Source organism: Papaver somniferum, chromosome 7 (assembly GCF_003573695.1).
Source record: "Papaver somniferum cultivar HN1 chromosome 7, ASM357369v1, whole genome shotgun sequence".
In the NCBI taxonomy this organism is placed as follows: domain Eukaryota; kingdom Viridiplantae; phylum Streptophyta; class Magnoliopsida; order Ranunculales; family Papaveraceae; genus Papaver; species Papaver somniferum.
Window position 1 is genome coordinate 225,205,874 of NC_039364.1, and position 21,602 is coordinate 225,227,475.

Genomic DNA, 21,602 nt, shown 5'->3' on the forward strand with positions numbered 1-21,602 from the left:
CTGACTGCTTCAAGTCTATCAAAATATTTAATGATCACCACTTAAATAAGTGAAATATGTGAAAGATTCTTTATGTTAAAAATTTGGTAAATCTTCAAAATCTTGTTTAGGTTTTTACAGGTCTCTAGAAGGGTCCTTGAAACCGCTATAATCCACGCTTAAGAAACATAGTTTTTCCTGACGTGCAGTTTGAAATTATGGTTGCATAAACTTCTTTGTGATGTAGACAAAAGATTCAGTCTTGATTTCTGTTTTTTTAACTACCTATGTTATTGAGTTAGCATCCATAAACATGTCAAAAATTATACTCTTTATCATTTTTTTCAACTTTTATTGTCCCTCGTGGGTTTTTTGGCAAAGTTTTGACGAGATAACATGTTTGCGACATTCGATCAAATCATACAATAATGGGAAGATTATTTGAATACCCCCTCAATTTTTCATTGTTTAGATATATTGTCTCCTTGGGTTTTACTCACAAGGATTTAATGAGGCAACTTATTCAGTACGATGGTCATCCAAGGGGACTCGTATAAAGTTTGTTATTTGGTATGTGCCCACCATTTACAAGGTCAATATGTCAGACCAGGTCAAGATAACATATAACATATGATCATAAAATACGATATTTATTCACTTGTGGTAATACATTCCATATTTTGGCCTTTGTTGAAGAAAATACATCAACTAATTTCCCAAATCATCTCAAGTAATGGCGTTATATAATATAAGTATTTAGAGTGTTAAAGAATAATGCAGACCTATCAAGGGTATTAGTTAAATAATAACGCTTTTATAGCATTAAAGAAGACATCATGAACTAGCAAATTTCTTCACGAAAACACTGCAATCTTTTGAATTCAACAAATAATTTTATTCAATTGAAAAGTCTTGATTAAGAAAACTCGGAAGTTAAGAAACTTCAAAGTGTTCATCAAGGGGAACGTCGTCATCGGAAACGCGTATACAGTACCCATTGTATTGCAGTATCTTCTTTTCGGCAAGGTTCCTTTTCACTAGGTTTTCCTTGTCAAGGTTTTAAAAAGCCAACATATGCATGTCCATGACAGTTTTAAGTTTGTACATGCTCATGAGTTTCCAGGTTTTTTTCTTTTATGTTTTTCCTAGTATGTTTGTAGTGACTAAGCAATGGTCATCAGCGGGATTGTTGTAAACCTAATTTTACTTACTAGGATGCGCGTTTGTCTAACTTTAGGGTTTTCACATACTTGGATAATAAGTCTTCTATATCATATACATGGGGATCCAAACCTTTGTAATTCTAGGCACTTAGATGAACGGGAGCTCCTTCTCTTCTTTGTTTTATTAGTGTCACAACATAAAAGAAAAATTATTTTATATAATTTTGAAAAGTTTTCCCTATCATTCCCGCCAATCCCTATTTTCCTCCACTAAAAACTTAGAAATAAGAGAAAAAAATATGATATGAGGTGTTCTAGTCCCATTATATCCATAACTTGATGTATCAAGTATTAGTATAGTGTCGTACCCACTGATACGATGAGCTGATTTCATTGATACCGAGAAAAAAAAACCGATACCAAATAATGTTGATGGCTAACAAAGAATAGACGAATTGTGATTTATATGCCTAATTTTAGTTATTTGTGTTTATTTTACTATTGGAATAGGAGATTGAATTTAATATTAAAAATAAATTAAATTATACATTAATATTCATTGTGTCGCTGGTTTAAGAAAATAATTCATCGTATCGGAAAGCCCCACAAATATAAACCCACAAAAAAGGATATCTAAATTTTTGTATTTGTCTTTGTTGATATAGGGTATGTATGTTAGCGCTTATTAAAAAGAATATGTATATTAGCCGATGAGATATTACATGATTATATACCTTTTTTTTTCCCCAAGAGCAAGTATTATGGTGTATGATTTCTCTTGGTTTTGTCCACAATATAAAGAAGAACTATTAGGCCTATTCCTAAGCACCATGGAAAATTTTTGTATTTGACATACCGGGTGGCATGGGAAATGAGTTATGCTACTATCGTAAAAGAGTTAAGAGATGGAATTCCAAGTGAGCGATATTGTTAATAGCGTCAGCGATAAAGACCATATCGCTGGATATAATGTTAATATTGCTCGATCTAATAATTAGCGCCAACGGCTAGTATTCTTTCTCGCCTATAAATAGGTAATTTTCAAACAAAATTTTTACAAAAAAAAATATTCTATATTTCTCTCTTTCATAATCTAAATTATTTCAAATTTCTCAAATGGCAGAATTTCAAACCCAACTTGATTTGGCAACACAACTTGATTTTTCTGGAGTAGTGCTTGAAGGTGTTAAGAAGATATGTGATAATTATAAAAAATTAGGTAAAAAGCACATAAGTCTTCAAGTTTTGGAATTAACCAACTCAAACCTGCAACTAAGAAAAGACAAAGAAGAGTTCAAGGCAAAACAAATATGAAACCAAAGAAGAAGATAAACAAAGAAAACTCTGTTCATGAGTGCCATTGATTGGAAGTTAGGTGAAATAAAGAAGATAAACAAGATGAAGAACATTGTCCCAAATTTTTATTTTTAAAGTATATATTTTAAATTATTATTGTCTAGTTTTATGTCTTATAAATGACTATTAATGATTAATTCGAAGTCTAATGATTTTGAAATTCGACTCGTATTTTAACTAATTAAACTTATATTTTGTTCTTTATTCAGTCTTACATTTTAATTAGAATTAGATTTTAATTTTAACTAATAAAGTAAGACAATTATTAAAACTTAATGCTTAAGAAATTAAAATATAAACATTGGATTATATTTGGGTAACACTTTTAAAATCTCAAAGCAACTTCCATATTGGAAGTCTTTTCCGTTGACGCGGCGCCGCTCCACCTGACACCTTTGTTCAATGTCCATCATGGTTTCACCGTCCTTCATGTGTTCGACCCGCTTGCATTACTAAAGTGACATACTTAATAATTTTGTTATTGATCACATTGAAGCGGTGACTCAATACACTCGATTTTTGGGATTCATTATTCGTTCTCGAAATTTCCCAAAATGTTTGGAGTTGGAATGCATCTGCGAAGATAGACTCTGTAAAAAAAACATAATTCCTGCAAATACATTCATCTTCCGCGGTAGTAAATTTCGGTATTCGCCTTCTTACGGGTTAGGTTGATTAACAACTCCTTGATTTTCGGCACCATATTGGTTTTCTATGAACTCAATCATGTTAATATTTTCAGACATGCTCTTTCAAGACATGGAAAAGTGATGGAAATTGTGGAAGATGTGTGAGATTGAGAAATTCCATAAAGATATGAAATTCTGGAGTGATTTGAAATAAATTTGAACTTGAGTATTTATAGGAGAGGGAATTCCTGACCGTTGGATGGAAAACATTTGAGCAATGATCTAATCAACGAGCGACATCGTGACTAGAGCTGGCGCTCTAATGACCAGCGAGCAATATATGATCTTAATATCGCTCGTTGGAAACATCATCGTCCATGCCTGTGTTGTATGTTCGACACATTAGCACATACGTTTGGCACTTTGACGTACCCATAATGGGTGCAAAAATGCGAAATTCTGGTGTTTAAAATTTGCATAGGAATAGATCTTGTGGTATATTCGACATATTGGCACAGGAATATGCCTTATGCACGTTGATTTCTCAAAAAAAAAAAAAAAACTTCCGGTTAGCTATGGCTAACTGATGATGTAAACGTGAGGCATCAGTTAGCCATGGCTTTGTTCTGTACATACTTAATAGCGGTCAAAAATAACTTTTGGGTCCACCATTATTTCTTTTTAGCTTTCGGCATCCATATTCGTATAGACAGACAGGGTCGACCCTAAGATTTTGCTTCCCCGAAGGAAAAGTAAAAATGTTGCCCCCTCGGGACCAGCCATGTTTATGTTTCAAGTGAGTCTTCACCGAATAGAGCTAGCTCTGGATGCAAGTCCAACCTCTTTTCCATGAAATGTAGAAAACAAAAGTTCAGAAAATACCATGAATGTGAAACAGAATAAAATTGCACAAGGTTAGGTGGAGATGCTTCATATAGTTCTTAGAATTGAGAAGGAAATCATATTACTTGTTGTAGGGAGTAACGTGGTTCTCTTGAAAGATCAACTACTGATCTTCGCGGTTACTTATATTCATATTTAAAATAGGGAAGAGAAGCTGCAATAGAAAATAATTACATCGAAACCAATATATACCCACATGAACTCATTGCAAAAGCAACACACTTCCTGAAACTGAGATGGTCACCTCTGAAGCAATTCCGCATGAACTGCATTATCTGCGCCAGCAAATTTCTTGAGTATACTTCCAACGGAGTCTCCAAAATCATTTTATACAGTATGTATACTTACACAACAAGTTTGGTTGCTTTTAGGACCATATCTACAATTAGTCAAACACACGGTAAACAACAAGTTTAGAAAATTGCTAAAAGAAAAAAAAGCAGTAGACAGATAAAAACATCTCAAACTTACCCTCAAATTATAACTCTACAATCAAGGACAAATTCTTTGGATCATTTAGATATGATACATATGCATGATCGTTGGATTATTCACTGCAGAATGTCTGATTAAATTAGGGATTTTAGGGTAGGGTAGGAAACTGGAAACCAGAAGGAAGAAGGGGACGAATTGAATAGAGACTCCGATAGAAAAAAAAATGGTATCTGAGTCTCTGAAACATATATGAGACGTATTATATATTTAGCACTAGATCATTAAAGTAACTACTTATTTACAGTATGCTCCTATATTTCTTTGGATTATGTTCTTTATTCTTTTTGTAATCACAATTTAAACCTTATTTTTTACTTTTAATACAAAACCACCCCGACGCTAAAAATGATTTTGCTGCCCCTGTTTCCGTGTTGTCCCAAAGTCAACCTTCGTTGACCTTGTTTCAGGGCCGGCCCTGTAGAAGACACTGTGTAGTGTTTTCTTTTTCTTTTTACCTTATAAAACGTTCACTAAAAACACTATTGTAGCTAAGCCAGAGATACCGTAGGATCATGGACTTGGAGACTATCAAAACGGACCTAGGCTCTAAAAGAACACGATAACTATCCTCTAGGAATTCTAATGCAGCCCTGCTACATACCCCCACCCATCCCCTTAATGTATCCCCATGATGTGGCTGCACCTCATGTGGAGCAAACTGGGGGTTCATTAGTGTTGTTGGATTGGGCCACTGATACGATGAAACGTCGCCGGGGCAAAGTTTGGGAGCAACAAAATGGGGTATAAAGCATTTTAATTACAAGAATCAAAAAAAGGCAAGGGACCAACGCTAGGGTGAATGTTTGAAACTAGGCCGTTCGATTGGGTTAGCGTTTTTACCTCGAGAAAAAATAACGTTTCTCGAGGGAGGTCATGTGATACGCTGTTCGGTTGTGAGTGGGAGGCTGAGAATAATTCGCAAACATTTTGATTCTCAAGTACGAATCTTGACTTATGTTCCCTATTTTGGTGATCTCTCCCCCTCCCTTATTCCCTAATATCTAGGGCAAATTTTCAGAGAATCCAGAAATCATGTCTGGTGATGAAATTGACTGCACACAAATACTCTATCCTACCGTCCAATAAATATATGTACGCCTCAACATTTGTTAAGGGCAGCTTAATTAGGTGAATAGTTAGTGCATATAGCCAGCCCTTATAGACCCACCACCACCAGGCTGACTGGACCACCATTTCTGGTTTCCCAATTTAATTCGTATGGTGGGGACTTGGAGCTGAGTCTGAAAAATACGCCCTTCTACTCCCGGCATGAAACAGACCAACACCACAACAATATAGTTGGAAATAATCTTAGAAACGGTAAAATTGGTGGAAAGGCATGGATCTTGTATTTCTTTTGGAAATGGAATTTAGATGTTGTCTTACTCTAGTAATAATTTGGTCAAACATGCTTTTGAAGATGGAATTGGTCATGACTCATGAAGCATGAGGAGTGGTCCAAAAATAATTGATACAAAAATTAGAAATTCACAATTCATTAGAAAGGCATACATCATTGCAGGATAATGATTCATGGAAAGATGCATCAGAGTATCATCATCGTGATTATCTTATAGTATCATAAATTAACGGGGTGATGAGATGGGGCGTTAATATATTATTATTGAGGCTCATATTCGTCCCCTCACACATCCCATCGGATATATATCCAGAGAGCATGCGGGTGTTAAAGAAACACTCAATCGCACAATGTCAATCTCAATTCTCAATCCATGTCTTGGAAACTAGTACATTACTTTTATCATCACTAGTCACTACTAAAAGAAATGTTTAGAAAAACATTTATCAGAATTGCGAAACTTTCCTAGTGAGAAAGCATTTGATGTAATTCCGACTCGGTGGGATATTCATTCAATTAGTAGTTCCGACTCCAGCTCAACAGCTGCTAGTGCAGAAAAGGGCTCTGAACAGCAATATACTAGGAACAAAGAGACGAGCCATGCAAGCAAGCACTTGAAAAGGAATGCCAAGGAATCCACTCTGGGTGCAGAAGAAACGCACAATAATATTGATCCTCAGTTCGTCACATTAGAGGAAATTAAATTAGGATAATGGGCATGGCTCGTTCGCCCAAGATTTGCGAACAAAAGTGTCTCACCTCATTCTTACTGCAGTTTCTTGTTGTGTGAAGGAGTCCCAAACAAACCATCGTTTCCGAGCTTATCTGCCTTGCACTATGGGCTACTATGAGGAATGCAGCTCCAACAATAAATAATCTAGCAATAAGAGGGATCACAGTATCATCTGCACGGTGTATCTTCTGTAAGAAGGAGAACGAATCAACCAATATATCCTATTCCACTGCGACCACACTTATAAAGTAAAGGAGCTATTTCCACTAGTAGTTTTATAAGGTTAACAATGTTTCCCTAATATTACAACAGCTTGTTTAAGTATGTGGAAACGAAGATGGCCAAATGATATTGCTGCAATGGTAATCCAACCATTGTCTCACTAATACCAGACCAAGAGTTACATCCGGTCATTGTCTCTTTAGGACAACTCAAATTTACACATCGTTTACATCTTCCTGCATATCCTTACAACTCTATAGGACTGTCGCATCGGCCCTGTCTCTCTCCTAAGATCCGGGCCTGCCTAGTGTTCTTCAGAGTCCAATCAATAATGGTACATGTTTTCTATATCGATCCAAGTTAAAGAGTATTTAGAGTTAGTACCTGTAGCTTACATACCCCTCTTCGAGATCTTCAAAGCTTATCGGATATGGCACCAGCATTTCACATGATGGGCAATCACAATGTTAAAAGAACCATTTCTTCCTTGTGCATCTGATGGCCTTAGCCGAGTGAGAACTGAATAGACGTTCCCGTTTTTAGGCTAAACTCAAGATTACACACCCTTCACATCTTTCCCGCATCTCCTTACATTCTGTTTATCGATTTTTGCTTCGCCAGGTTCCTTCGAACGAACTCTAAGCTTAGAGAGTACCTGCACATTTTTTGATGTCTTTAAAACATCAGACATAGCCTGAGCTTTTCGCAATATGGATGTTCTCACTTCTTGTGACCTATCTCCTCCTCCTCTATATGTATTTGGTAACTTCATCTCATGTGGGATAGAACTCATCTGGACAGATAGCTTCCTAGCCATTTCATGCATTCCTGCTATTTTCAGTTCGTCGCAAAGTTCCTTATAAGTAAGAGATTGAGGAACCACCCCTCTCCTTATCATATCCTCAAACTCCACACAAGCTTCTTCAAGTCTTCGTAAATTACAGAGCAAATGAACTAACATGGAACTAGTACCTAGATCCAAACCATGACCTTTAACCTTCATGTCCTTGCAAACTTGAACAACCAAATCTGACCTCCCAACCTCACTCAACATCTTGATTAACAAGTGGTAAGTAAGACGATCCGGAAAATACCCTGACTCAATCATCTTAGAGTAAAGATTCATCCCTTCTTCAATCTTCCCAAATTTAGAAAAATGCCTGAAGAAATAATTATAAGTTGTTGCTGTTGGAATTAACCCTCTCCCTATCATCATCTTTAGAATCTTGCTTGCTCCAGCCAAATCCCCTGCCTTGCAATAACCCTTCACCATAGAATTATAAGTCGAAATAGTTGGACCTGGATCCGTAACCAACAATCTCTCCATCATTCCTAAAGCTTCTTTAAATCTACCCGCTTCACTCAATGCATCAACAATTGGATCATAAACAATAGCGTCACCACGAATTCCTTCTCTCTTCATCTCTGAGACTAATTCCATTGCCCTCTCAACGCGACGCAATTTGCAATAACCTTCAACAAGTGTACCATAAGTTACAACATTAGGAGCTACATTTTCTGTTTTCATATCCCCCCAGAGTCTTTCAGCCTGTTTAAGTTTCCCAATTCGAAACCATCCCTCAAGTAAAACATTATAAACTCCAACTGAAGGTACCCAACCTGGTTCTAATTCTCTCCTCTTAACACAATACTCAGAAGCTATCCTAACATGCCCTTCTTTACAAAGAGAGTCCAATAAAGTCTCAAACAAACTAGATATTGAAAATGTATAATGACTTGAATCTAATTCACTAGCAATCTCAAATGTGCGAATCGCAGTCAAAGTCATACCTGCAAGAGTGTACTGCTTAATGAGAACTGCAAAAGTATCAGGATCAAAAGAGGGTTGTTTTACTGCCCATTTGTAGAGAGAAAGAGAGGGTTCTGGTGAAGAATCAAAATGGGGCAAAATTGTTTGTAATAGAGAAGAAGCAGGTTTGATACCAGTTTCATCTAATGCAGTTTCAAGAGTTTTTTCAGGTGAAAGATTATTGTAACTGTCCCTTAGAAGATTGCAGATTGTAATACAGTCTCTTTGAAGAAAATTAGGACTAGGATTTTGTTCATCTTGATTTTGATGGGAAGATTCGGGGTTTGGTTTTGGATGATGGGTTTCTGAGGGCCATTTGATTATAGGGTTTTTAGAAATTGGAAGAAGTGATTCATTAGATGAGGATGCAGAGAAGAGTCTGGTAGTGATGAAGATGAAATTAGGGTTGTTAGGTGTCCGGGTAAACATTTGAGCCAGACGAATCAACATTTTGGCTGAACCAGTGAAATGCGGGGAAAGTAAAGGAAGAAGGTTTTATTTGGGGGCATTTTTCTTGGGAAAATGAGGCCAGACCCAAAAAAAAAAAAAATGATACTTCATTGTTAGGCCCACAATTAATTTTAAGTATCATGACATCCATAATTATTACCGTTTATTAAAAATGTTTGCATGACGGATTATGCATCCGTATGACGGGTTATGCATCCGCATGACGGGTTATGCATCAGGGGTATAATTGGCAGCGTAACTTGGATATAATATATCTAAAAATCCACGCCTTGGAATTTTACAAATTTTATATCGTTGGAAATCTTTTTAAGAGAGCTACGCAACGAGTACAAAAAAGAATATCAAATTTTTGTTTTTCACGAAAAAATCGGAGGTGATCATCATTTTAGACAAAATTTTCGAAAATTTGATACATAACTATTATGCAGCCACCCAAAAAGATGCATAACACATTCTGCAGACGCATAACGAATTATGCAACCATTTTCTCCACTGCATAACGAATTATGCAACCATTTTCTCCATTGTTTTGGTTGATTTTAATGCGTACATAAAAAAATTGATGCATAATGCAGTATGCATCCATATTTACGGATGCATATCAGGTTATGCATCTATTTTCTCGATGCATAAAAGATTGTGAAACAATTTTCTCGACGCATAATGCATTATGTAGTCATATTTTCGGATGCATAACAGGTTATGCATCCATTTTCACGGCTGCATAACATGTTATGTAGATATTATTGTAGGTGCATGACAAGTTATGCAGCCTTATATTTTGTTGGTTTCAATACTAAGAAAAAAGTAGCTGCATAACGTGTTATGCAACCGTTTTTTGGACTACATAACAAGTTATGCAAAAAAAAAAACTGCAGAACGTGTTATGCAACCAATTTCGAGAATGCATAACAAGTTATGCAACAAATTTTGTAGATGCATAACCTATTATGCATCATTATTCACACCTCCATTTTCTTTTAAATGTACGTTACACGCACACCAAACCCATTTTCACTTCCATCTCCTTTGCCTTGCAACTGCATCATCCTTTTAGCTCCATTTCAGCTCCCTTGTACTCTCATTGCAACCACAACAAAACACTAAAGAACTGCACTGTAACCATTCACCATCTTCTGCAATACCCGGTACCATAAACCTGCAACCGCAACAAATTCATCTTCATTTCAGCTCCCCTGTACTCTCATTACAACCACAACAAAACACTAAAGAACTGCACTGCAACCATTCACCATCTCCTGCAATACCCGGTACCATAAACCTGCAACCAAACTCAACAACTTCTTGCTCTCCATCCAACACCCACCTGTTTTGTAACTTCACCTTAGCTGGTAAACAACTACAGTACCAGTTCATAATCACCACCACATCTCATGTAGCTTCAATTCAGCTGCAAGTCTTAATACCAAAACAATTCTCTGCTTTCCTTGCTTCTTCCAACCCATTTTCGTTTCAACATTCCAGCCATTTGACAACAACAATATACACCTGCAACTTCTCAAGCAACCAACATCTACAAGTTGAGCTACAACACCACCAACTTCAGCACTTTTACTATTCAAACTGCAGTTGCACTATAACCTGCAATGCTTCAAGCCTTTCAGCTTCAACCCAAATTCAACAACACCAACAAACTACCTGCAATCTCTTACAATCTTTAACTTCATTGCAGACTCCTAACATCTATACAAGCATATCCATTTCACATCCATCATCTGCAATCAGCTGGAACTACCAACAATTCATCTACGCTTTCTCAAGAACAACAACTCAACCATGTAACTCCATTAAAACAACACCACCATCAGAAACAACACATGATAATCACTATCTCCTGTAGCCTTATTGAACCATCTGCTATCAGTAGCATCCATCTCTTTTCTTCTTCTGTGTACTCTAAATCTCATCTCCAAAATCTCTTTCTCAATCTCAGCATCTTCAATTCTTAGTTCAATACCACCCTAACTTCACTAATCATCACCGCCTCATCTTCACTAATCGTCACTGCCTCCATCTTCTAAGCATAAATCTTGGTCAAAACCGACACTCTTCAATTGGTTTTCTTCTCTGCTCAAAAATCGTCTCTATATCAGACCCTAATTCATTTCTAGGACTGATTCTTAATTTGCATCTCATCTTCACTAACAACAGCAATTCCTTCTTCATCTCTGTCTAGCAATCAATATCCGTATTACCAGATTCACAATCATTATCCTCTTCCATACTTCGATTTCAAGCAAAACCCATCTTCGATTCAACAATCAACAGCTTGAATTTCCTCTTTCAACAGCGAAACCATATCAAAACCAATTCTAACACCCGTAACATCAAACCCATTTTCCTTCTTGAATTCGAGCATCACATACGAACCCTAATTTTCTATTTCAACCTCAAACCTCATCAATCTCTCCCTACGACGAATCAATAGAGCTCATTTCACTGTAAACCCCATCAATCTCACGATGGTGAAATTGGGATGTTCATGTGTTTGTGGTGCGAGAGAAGGTTGAAAATCAATCTGCTCTGCGGTGATACAAAGGTTGAAGATTAAGATGGTGATGAAGCTGTCGAGATCAAGAGAAGAACAGAGAAGATGAGATCTGAGATGAATCGGGTGATTTATGTTGGTTGGGAAAGAAGAAAAACGAAAACATAATTTCTCAAAATTATGAGCCTGTGCATAATTTTATCACCGAGAATGGGTACGCGCCTGAGAATTTCTGAGCGTGGGTTTCACAGTGGGAAGAATCTGTAAAATGGGTCTGTCTGTAGGTTTCACTTTTTCTTTTCGGCAACTGTAGCAACTGGGCCTTGTTTTTAATTTACTTCCCTGGTGAATAAATTGACACAAGAATGACCACATAGTGTAGAACACAAGGACAGCTCCAAAAGTCAAAACGATTACAAGTTCAAAAAATCAAGTTACAACCATCAAGCCTCCTGATTCTCATATGAGCTGAGCACTAATTCATTTGCTGGACTTTTTCGCAGTCATATGCAGAAAGTTTTAGAGTTGCCAACAAAACATGCATACATGAAATCCTAGTTTCAACAAACAACGATAACACAACTACTCACAGAACACAAGGACAACTTCACATTTAACTTGGCTATCCTTGTCCGTAATTCAATAGTGCAATCTACTATTTTTTCCATGGAAGTTGTACACCATAAATGGTGAAACTAAAATCTTTAAACTGCAAACTAGAAAAGCGGTTTGGGATGTTAATTTGCAGGACTCGCTTTTGGGAGTTTATTCTTTCTTTTGTCTCTAAGATAACCTTAATGCCTGCTATTCTTTCTTTTGTCTCTAAGATAACCTTAATGCCATTTCTTGAAGCAGGACTCGCTTTTGGGAGGCAGTAATGACACGATTGCTTTCAGCACTCTCGAGTACATCGGCTATTAGCGCAGCTGCATGACCTAGAGGTTCCTCGGAAGCCCTCTTCAACATGAATGCCTGTTTGAAACATCATAACTTATAAGTAAGAGAAAAAACAACCAATTGCAATACAACAGTACTTACTAAACCCAACTATGCCAATATGCTTCTGAATGATTGTATTACCCAGGTGGAGTTTCTACTTATTAGCTTTTCTCCGACCAAAAAGTTCTGTGGTTCATATATATTCTGTGGTAACTAATTTAGGAATTGAACCATATAACTTCCAAGATTTCTTATGCAGCTTGAAGGATTTCATTTTTCCCATATAAGCTTTTTCACATCAGTCTGTGTCCTTTGCGGGTCTTCATTAACTCTTCTTTAAGCATTTTCTCTCATCAAGTTTTGTTATGCCTTTTGAGGACATAGGTCAGCGAATCATGACACACATATGCCTCTCAGGGACATGGGTAAGGGATCCTTCCTCACATCTCCGCATATGTGTGCCCTTTCAATTTCAGGAGAAGAAGAGAAGTCTAAAGGCCTAGAACAAGAAAATGATTGCTGACCAAGAAAACATGATCATACATCAGGAGGCACATATCTGACAAATTGAACTGGGTATAAGATCTTTAAAAGGCTTGATATTTAGATATTCAGTTCAAAAAGGTTTAAGTATTCGCACATAGCATACAATAGTAGAACCCATGTGTGCGGATGGTAACTGAATAGAGAGAGAAAGAAAAGGAAGTCTAACCTGGCCATGGTGCGATACAGTCAATGTGCACGGTTCTTGAAACCAAGGCTCGCCATCCACTTGAACTGGCAAGGGGACACAGATATGAATCTTGATAGACTGCCCTTGCGCAAGTCTTCTAGCTCGTGAAAGTCCAATCTGTTAATAGTTTCAGTAAACATTCACAAAAATAAAATAAAATTGAACACCAGACTTGCTATCAGAGTAGACTTTTCTGGGTTTACTGGTTATTCCAACTAATTTCAGGTTCATGTTCCATTACTACGTAAAAGCTCTTCTAAGGAGTTGATAACATGATCACCAGACTTGCTATCAGAATAAACTTTTTACTTTTTAGGGCTCCTGAGGTTATAATCAGAGTTACTCCAACTAATTTCAGGTTTCATGTTCCATTACTACGTAAAAGCTCTTCAAAGGAGTCAATAACATGCACATGGGACGGTTAATGGTCTTATAACAAAATACTTCTCGCTGACCTGAAGTTTTCCAAGATGCCACATTCCTGATATGCTGACAACCTCTAGCATCTTGTCATGCATGGACTGAGGATCAAAATTATCATCAGCTTCATCCTCGTTTTGCCACAAATCCACACCTCCCATGTAACTACCGATGTTAGCAACAAGTACACCCTCCGCATCCTGGGTTAAATTAGATTAAGGGTTCAACTACTACGAAAAGAAAACTAAATGTGCTCAAACTAAAAGACTCCCCGCAGTTATGTAATCCAGATGATCAAGATCAAAGTGAACTATAACAGCGCGCTTATACATAATACTCAGAAAAATCTAGAAAGGAAGTATTCTGTAATAGGAAAAGACATGACCACATACCTCAGGGACCTCTACGTCTACCCCGTCCACCTCCACTCGGACTTGCCAAGGGAAGTCTTCAAATGTATTATCCATCATACTCTTTGCACCTTCCCGAGCATAAAGCACTTTGTTCATAAACTGCAAGTAAATTATCATTGCTATCAGTGCAACAAATAGGAGGCTATCTTCAGTGGCTGAACAAAAAAAAGACGGGCATATATGAAAGGTCCAGTGGACAAGCCTTCAGTGGAGTAACAACAGGACATACACATGATGTTTGCCGACACAATTTCAGTACGTGCACATAACCATGAATACTAATCAAAATTCTTTTACTCGATATCTTTAGCAGGATTGCATTGATACACATACATATATGCACATTGGAATTGTGTGATAATTTCAATATGTACAATGGGTAGTGAAGGTGGTAATGAAACATACATAGAAAAATGAAAGCAACAAAACGATGAGATAAACAAGTTCAAGAATCAAGATGAGTAAGCTTGACTTATGAAATGTACCCAAGAGAAGATGACAGGATGATGAAAGTGATCATCAAAATGGTGATGAAGTAGAAGATACGGAAAATGGTAGTCATATTTCATCATTTCCCTTCTCCGTGGGGATCAGACAAAACCAGGTGATATCTTATCACTCTACTCAAAACCAGGTGATATCTATGTTTTATGTAACAGTCAGCTTAGTACCTGATTATAGAATTTCTCTGGATTCTCTTCTCGCAGATTATGAATATCCAACGCCACCTTTGCATCACACCCAATTCCTGTCGTTAATAATAAGAATACTTGTGTAACTCTGATTATCCATTGAATTTTTAAAAAAAAATAAAATTTATTAACCATATTTGATTGGAATTTAGAATAAAATAGACCCACATATTGAGAAGTAAAATTTGTCAGTTTAATCTCTCTGAACCACAGTTCTAGTAATTGCAACAGGTATCTTCAGCTTCTAGATCTTAAAACGTGCAATTAAGGGTAAATCTACGCGAACTTACCACAATAGTTATTCATGAACTTCGGTGATTGAACTTTCCCATGTTGGTTTGTTATTGTTATCCTCCATCGATCAAGAATAGTAACTGCTGCATGCTCTATGTGGTGCAACACTGTACAAAGTCCTCCTTGGCTCTCCACCACACCCAAACCACCTCCCCAAGACAAAACCCTGGCTAGATCATTCCCCGTCCCGGCTGGAAGAATTGCAACAGGGGGAGGAGATACAAAATTTTGCTTCTCAATGGCATCAAGAACCCAACAGACTGTACCATCCCCTCCACATACTAGAACCCTGAAATGAGGTACTCTTCTAAATAAGTGAAGGCCCACCTCTGGTCCTTGCGTAGCGCTCAATTCAAAGACCTACAACAATGTACATACTAGATTACCATAAATAAACGGAGAGTAAGAGGTGGCACATGAGGTGCAGGCCAATGAATGGTCATATGAAGTATAGGGGGGCTTTTGCATCTTTTATGATGTAGAAAGCTGCTTTCTCGAACATGAATATATTTTCTACCAGAATCTTCAAGAACCACAGAAGCAAAAACTAAAACTTCATGAAAACCATTCTTTTTGTGATAGCAATCATGAAAAAATATTTACCTGAACAGGATTCAGAAGGATGTTCAAACGCTGCCTGAGTGTATCACCACGTTGGGCACCACTCTTCTTGTTTATGAAAACAAGAAGTGGTCTTGTATCTGGAGGCAAATCGATCAACTCATAATTCTGTTTTACCCCTAAAACCTGAGACCCGTCTCTCTGATTGGATGATAGTACTCTTTGGTGATTTGGTTTCAGGTCCACCTTTTTATTCATTTCACCCCCTTCATGAGTTACCTGCAACTCCGTATTACCATTACAACTTTCACCATTTCCATTTACACCTTTTGGTGTTTGATCAGTATAAGCAGCATTTTCTATTGGCTGATCGCAGGCGCTTGATGTCTTTGCAGCATCAATAGAGGTTTCACCTCCACGCTTGTGCTTCTTGCGGTGACTCTTGATTCTTACACGCACAGTAGATGCAAGCTCATTAGCTCCTTGAGTGATTGAACTCAAAAAACCAGCCGAGGTAGTACGATTCAATTCCTTAACAAACAGTGGTGATAAGATCAGCCTTTTAAATGGACCCAAATCACAAATATCACCCATCTCATGAAGAGCAGTAGCATGACACTCGAAATGAACAAGTCGCTGACACCACAAGCAGCACCAGACTGGAGAACCACCAAGAAAAGATGCATTACAAAGCTCGTCACAAATACTACATGAGGCCATTTCATCTGGTTGATCAGCAATCTCTGTCCACCGGACAGCCCACTGGTGAATCATGTTTTCATACCCTGTCATCGAAATACACTTGCAATCCTTTTGTGCCTTTGAGGAGCAGCTTAAATGTGCGGCTGCACCACATATATTGCAACGGTGGATGAAGCTGTTGGAGGCCATCATCGGCCCCAGAGGCTGAGTGGGGCATACAGATTTCAAGCAAACACAACAATTTAGACTTTTTCCACGGGACAGGGACTCCAAGCTCCATGTATGGGCGGCTATTGGGACTCTGTGCTTTGCTTTTGGATTTTTCTTAGACCTAGCTATGGCTTTCATCCAGCTATTACTAGTGTTTCTTCTCCATTGGAAGATGCTGTAAGCTACTGTCAAGATTCCAACTAAAGCAACCGAAAAGCACGCAGAGACAAATACATGATTTTCTGTCATCCCAGATGACTCAACCCTCCCCCATTTTAGAAACCAAGTTCTAAAAATGTTTCCATTGTCGCCCATCCCTCAGAAAAGATGATGTTAGAGCATCCTAGAGCCTAGAAACACACTAGATATCTATATCAAAGGCAAGTTCTAGTCTCTATATGATCATGACAGTACTCAAATACCAATCTCTGAATTCATAGTAAGGGCAAACAAGAGTAATCATTCAATGAAGCATAGCTAAATGAATATCACTTGTTAAATGTTCTAGAACTCCACCTTGGTTTTTTAAGTAACAGACATAATGATCATGTATCTGAAATAGCCACGACCACTTTCCAGACCGATAAGGCAAAGCTGCTGTGTCCAAAACCGAGATTCAAAGTCTAGATAATAAGACTTGAAAATCCTGAACAGTGATCAAAACGAAAACTCACAATTACAATCTAATTCAATGTAAATACATGAAGAATTACTCAAAGGTAAAGAAAATAAAGAACTTACATATTCAGACCTAGAGATGAATTCTGTGAGTTCCTGATCGAATCAAATGAAGAAAGATTGATTTTTATAGAGATAATGAGAGAGATTTGGTCCGAAATCGAGAAATGAAGCAACAAATGCCTTTTGAATTTTATTTAACTTAGTTTCGAATAAAGGACTGACTGAACATATTCAATTATTTCCTTGTCTTGGAAATTCCATTCCAGTCTCAAAGGTATGGGAATTTCCACTCTCTCTGTTTTTACCGAGGGGTGACCGTGTTTGGGAGAATCTAGAGAGCTCTTGGGGGTACGTAAGACACGGAATGTCCTTTGATATGGACACGCTACTTTAGTGGGACCAAGAATCGTTTAGAATCTTACATCATCCAACTTTTTTTTTTCAATCCGGAATACTCTTCCGTTGATTCGGGAAAAATCTCAATAAGGGATTCCCGTTAGAGCTGACAAACAAGCCGAAACCCGCGAATTAATCTGTGCCCGGCCCGTGAAAATCCGTACCCGGTTCGGCTGGGTTATAAACAAGCCGGGTTAGGGTTAGAGAAATGGTGCCTTGTGAGAAAACGGGCTAATCCGTGCCCGGCCCGTAAACCCGCGGATAATCTTGTTAACCCGTGTATAATAATAATAATTAATAAACTACATTTAATTTCACCGTTGGATTATCTAGGGTTAATCCTATCCCTACGTTTAGGGTATAAAAAGCTAAACCTAAAACTGAATGAATAGACATCGTTCTCTTTCTTCTCTTTTTTTTTTCTTCTACTCCTTCTCTTCTTCTGCGTTCTTCGGCTGGTGGAGAATTAGAGATGATAATGGTGAGATTGGAACAGAGAGTTGAGGTAAAATGTTCAGTTGGTGTTAGTAATAGTAATGGTGTTATTGAAGTTAATTAAGTAAAAAGAAGATGAAGAAGTCGTGAATTGAAAGGGGATCTGTGGTGTTTTCGGATTGAGATTCAAGCCAATTGCTTCAATTCTCTCAACAACAGCGATTAAATTTGGGGGTTTGTTTGAAATGGTGTTTTAGTTTGAATTTAAAGAAATAGAGATTTGCTGGCAAAGGTATTGATTTTTTTAAATTGAATAGAGATTTGCTTAATTGAATCAGTTTTACAAATCGGGTTTTTTGTTGAAATTTGATTTGCTTAATTGATTTAGATTTTTTGATATTTACAGATTTGCTTGGAGATTTGGACTTGAACTATGGGTGTAGTGGTGATGCGGGCAGATTAACGAGGATGGAACATAAACTGTTGTTTCAAGCTTGATAGGGTCTAAGGTTAACAGGGTATGCAGTGGTGAATGACGGAGTGGTTTGCTGCTGCCATTGAGGTTTGAGTCTCGAGTTTGAATGGAGCTCTAGTCTGTGATGTTAGCTGCTGTAATCGATGAAGTTTGTTGCACTGCTGATGAGTTTTTGCTGGCGATGATGACTCCATTTTGAGCTCGTGGTTGAACTGTGATTATGATACTCTATAGAAGAAAAAGGTGATGCAGTTGGATGATGGATTGAAGTTGAAGAAAGTGTTGTTGTGGTCGTGAAGGCTCTGGTGATAGAAATGCTACTCGGTTTTTAATTCCTTTGTTCCTCAATAGCTCTGAGGTTTTAATACCTCGGTTATGTTTGTCTTTTGGTATTTGATTCTGGGTTTGTGTTAGTTTTTTGATATTTTTGTTTAATCACCTGATCGAATTATGAAGATTTTCGAGAAAGAGAGAAGAACAATGGAGAAACTTAAGTTCTATGGCTCTTGATCAAAGAACTAGGAGAATTGAGATGTCAGGGTTTGATAATTTTTGTTTTCTGATGAAGATAACGGCTGGCTATGGACCTCAGGATCACAAATTAACTTAATTAAATTTTAATTTTATTCTTAATTAATTAAACCAGACTAACCCGTGAGCCCGCAAGCTTTACCCGCTACGGACGCGGGTTGAAGAAATGACTACCCGTGAAGAATAACAACCCGCAAGCTTTCGCCCGTGTTAACCCGTACCCGTGTAACCCGTAACAAGCCAGCCCCGGCCCGCCCGTTTGCCAGCTCTAATTCCCATGCTGGGTTGCACTGAGACGGACACGACAGGAGACAAACAAATCTGCAAAAAAAACTAGAACGCGGATACGTTATGAAACAAGCCTGTTATAGGGCGGCATGGTTTATTAAAGGGGCGGCATTGTAATAGGACAAAAAGGGTCATTACATGATAATTCAAGTGTCCCTTATTAAAAAAATGGAAATGACAAATTAACCCTCATAATTGATAATGTAGTTTAGTGATGATAATCAAGTTTAGTGTTAATGATGCATTTCACTTATATTAACTCAAAATCAAAACCAAAATCAGATTTTTAAAATTAAAAAAAAAAGAAGTTTAGAGGAGAAGGTCAATCTCAATCAATTGAAGAAATTAACCAACAAAATGAAGAACCAGGACCTGAAAATGACCGGGTATACTTCTAAATTAGTCCCAACTAGCTTTTTGTTGCTCAAAGTTATCTAAATACGTAAAAAAAATCAATTTTTTTACATCTTCAGAGCTAATTACGGTTGGAATTTTGCTCATAACCAACCGTAAATCGAAGTTACGGTTCGTAAAAGATGAACTACCAACCGTAATTGGTTAAATTTGAAGAAAACCCAATCGTAAAACCAGTTACGGTTGGTAACTAAATGCTCGATACCAACCGTAACTCAGTTACGGTTGGTAACCAAATGCTCGATGCCAACCGTAACTGAGTTACGGTTTGTAAAATAAAATGGTTACGAACCGTAACTGAAGAAAATTCTTAAATATAAGAACATACGGTTGGTAATTGAACTATTACCAACCGTAACAATATCAAAATCTTCAGTTACGGTTCGTAATTGAGTTAAAATCAACCCTAACTCACATAAACCCAGAAATTTCAATTTTAATTTTCATCTAAAACCCTAAGTTTTGATAGAAATGATACTTAAATCGAATAAAATAAACCAAACCGTAACTGGGTTTTCAAAACATACCTCATATAAGTCACTGCACTACACTTGATTAATTTTCGAATCGTCGATTAATCGAAGACGATGAAATTTTGAGTTTTAATGGAGGTTACAGTTGATGGGAGGAGGAGAAGAGAAGAACAAAGAAAACAAATTTTCAATTTAGCTTTGATTTAGGTTAAAAAATGGGGAGGGTAATCTAGTCAATTTACACCCTAAAGAATATCCCTTAACCAACTAGAGGGAAATTATTATCACACTACAGCCCCTCTAATAAACCATGCCGCTCCTATAACAGGCTTGTTATGAAATTAATGATATTATACGGTAAAATGTACAGTATATATTATGAGTGTAGTTTCTTAACAATGCTAGTGAATTGTTGATAAATGACAAAATTATATCAGAATAAACATATATATTGATGAAACTATACGTACACAAAAAAATTAGGCATTTTTAGTAGACAGTGTATGACATATGCATGTGATGTCACAAATGTATCTGATTGGAGACGCGCACGTCCAAGTGTCGAACCGAGTCCAACGTTGACTATTTAGATCCCATGGTCCTTAACCAGTCTTTTAGCATTTGGGAATGTGTGCGTAAAAGTGGGTCCTTTTTCCCCTCTTGGGATACCGTCTGGTAGATATCCTCGAGATATTTATCGTTTTCCATAGTCTTCTTAACCGGAGGGTGAAAAGAAACTTTATAAGACTGCGACCGGAACAAATAAATTATTAATGAGGGTTTTCTGATGGAGATATGAGGACAAAAATGACATTTGCCTTTAGATCACAAAATCACATGGAAAGGACAAAAATGACATTTGTCTATCACCGCCCATCAAAAGAATGCATGGTCAAAATTTTATCCGTACCTGGGTGCGATTGAGTATTGAAATAATTTGGTTGAACACGTTGTTGTTAGAGCACTGCTCGGTCGAACTCGTAAACGTTGTTATCTCAAGCTTGTTTGTCATGTTTAGTTGATCAAAACTATATACTTGATTTCCTATCTACTTATAGTTATGTCTCGGATTATGATAGAAGTTTATAAGCTTTATACTTCACGGCGTTCGCCGATTGAAGAAGAAGATCTACTGAAGAGCTTGGAAGAACTTCATCAACAAAAGGTATGTGGAGACTAAAACTTATCTATCACTCGGAATTCTATTTTATTCTATCTTTTAAAAGATACTAAGTCGTATAGCTATATAGACTTTTACATTATACACAATTGAGATTCCGAGCCGAGCTTATCTCGTTTATATATTTCTCGAAAT

General features: G+C 37.3%; 2 protein-coding genes across 4 annotated transcripts; both read right to left on the reverse strand.

Moving 5' to 3' along the window:
- Window positions 1–6,128: 6,128 nt before the first annotated feature.
- LOC113299691 (pentatricopeptide repeat-containing protein At5g11310, mitochondrial-like) lies at window positions 6,129–9,137 on the reverse strand. Of its 2 annotated transcripts, XR_003335153.1 has the most exons (2): window positions 7,225–9,137; window positions 6,129–6,806 (listed from the first exon to the last, which is right to left on the reverse strand). XR_003335153.1 is itself a non-coding variant. In XM_026548764.1 (1 exon), the coding sequence occupies exon 1, from the start codon at window positions 9,098–9,100 to the stop codon at window positions 7,397–7,399; it is 1,704 nt and encodes a 567-aa protein (XP_026404549.1). In that variant the 5' UTR covers window positions 9,101–9,137; the 3' UTR covers window positions 6,861–7,396. The 2 variants fall into 2 exon arrangements, 1 of the variants encoding a protein (XP_026404549.1); XM_026548764.1 differs by lacking the exon at window positions 6,129–6,806 and having other exon boundaries at window positions 6,861–9,137.
- A 2,872-nt stretch (window positions 9,138–12,009) lies between these two features.
- On the reverse strand, window positions 12,010–17,584 carry LOC113299692 (diacylglycerol kinase 1-like). 2 transcript variants are annotated; one of them, XM_026548766.1, is made up of 8 exons: window positions 17,346–17,584; window positions 15,725–17,240; window positions 15,118–15,481; window positions 14,807–14,883; window positions 14,115–14,234; window positions 13,758–13,922; window positions 13,282–13,419; window positions 12,010–12,602 (listed from the first exon to the last, which is right to left on the reverse strand). In XM_026548766.1, the coding sequence occupies exons 2-8, from the start codon at window positions 16,907–16,909 to the stop codon at window positions 12,453–12,455; spliced, it is 2,199 nt and encodes a 732-aa protein (XP_026404551.1). In that variant the 5' UTR covers window positions 16,910–17,240; window positions 17,346–17,584; the 3' UTR covers window positions 12,010–12,452. The 2 variants fall into 2 exon arrangements, with proteins under 2 accessions (XP_026404551.1, XP_026404550.1); XM_026548765.1 differs by having other exon boundaries at window positions 17,336–17,584.
- Between the last annotated feature and the right edge of the window lie 4,018 nt (window positions 17,585–21,602).

Coding starts and splice junctions, on each gene's coding strand:
- LOC113299691 (XM_026548764.1), bottom strand. CDS start 9,100: ATGTTGATTCGTCTGGCTCAAATGTTTACCCGGACACCTAACAACCCT.
- LOC113299692 (XM_026548766.1), bottom strand. CDS start 16,909: ATGGGCGACAATGGAAACATTTTTAGAACTTGGTTTCTAAAATGGGGG. Junction 15,482..15,724: donor TCCTTCTGAATCCTGTTCAG/GTAAATATTTTT, acceptor ACATTGTTGTAG/GTCTTTGAATTGAGCGCTAC. Junction 14,884..15,117: donor GTTCATGAATAACTATTGTG/GTAAGTTCGCGT, acceptor TATTAACGACAG/GAATTGGGTGTGATGCAAAG.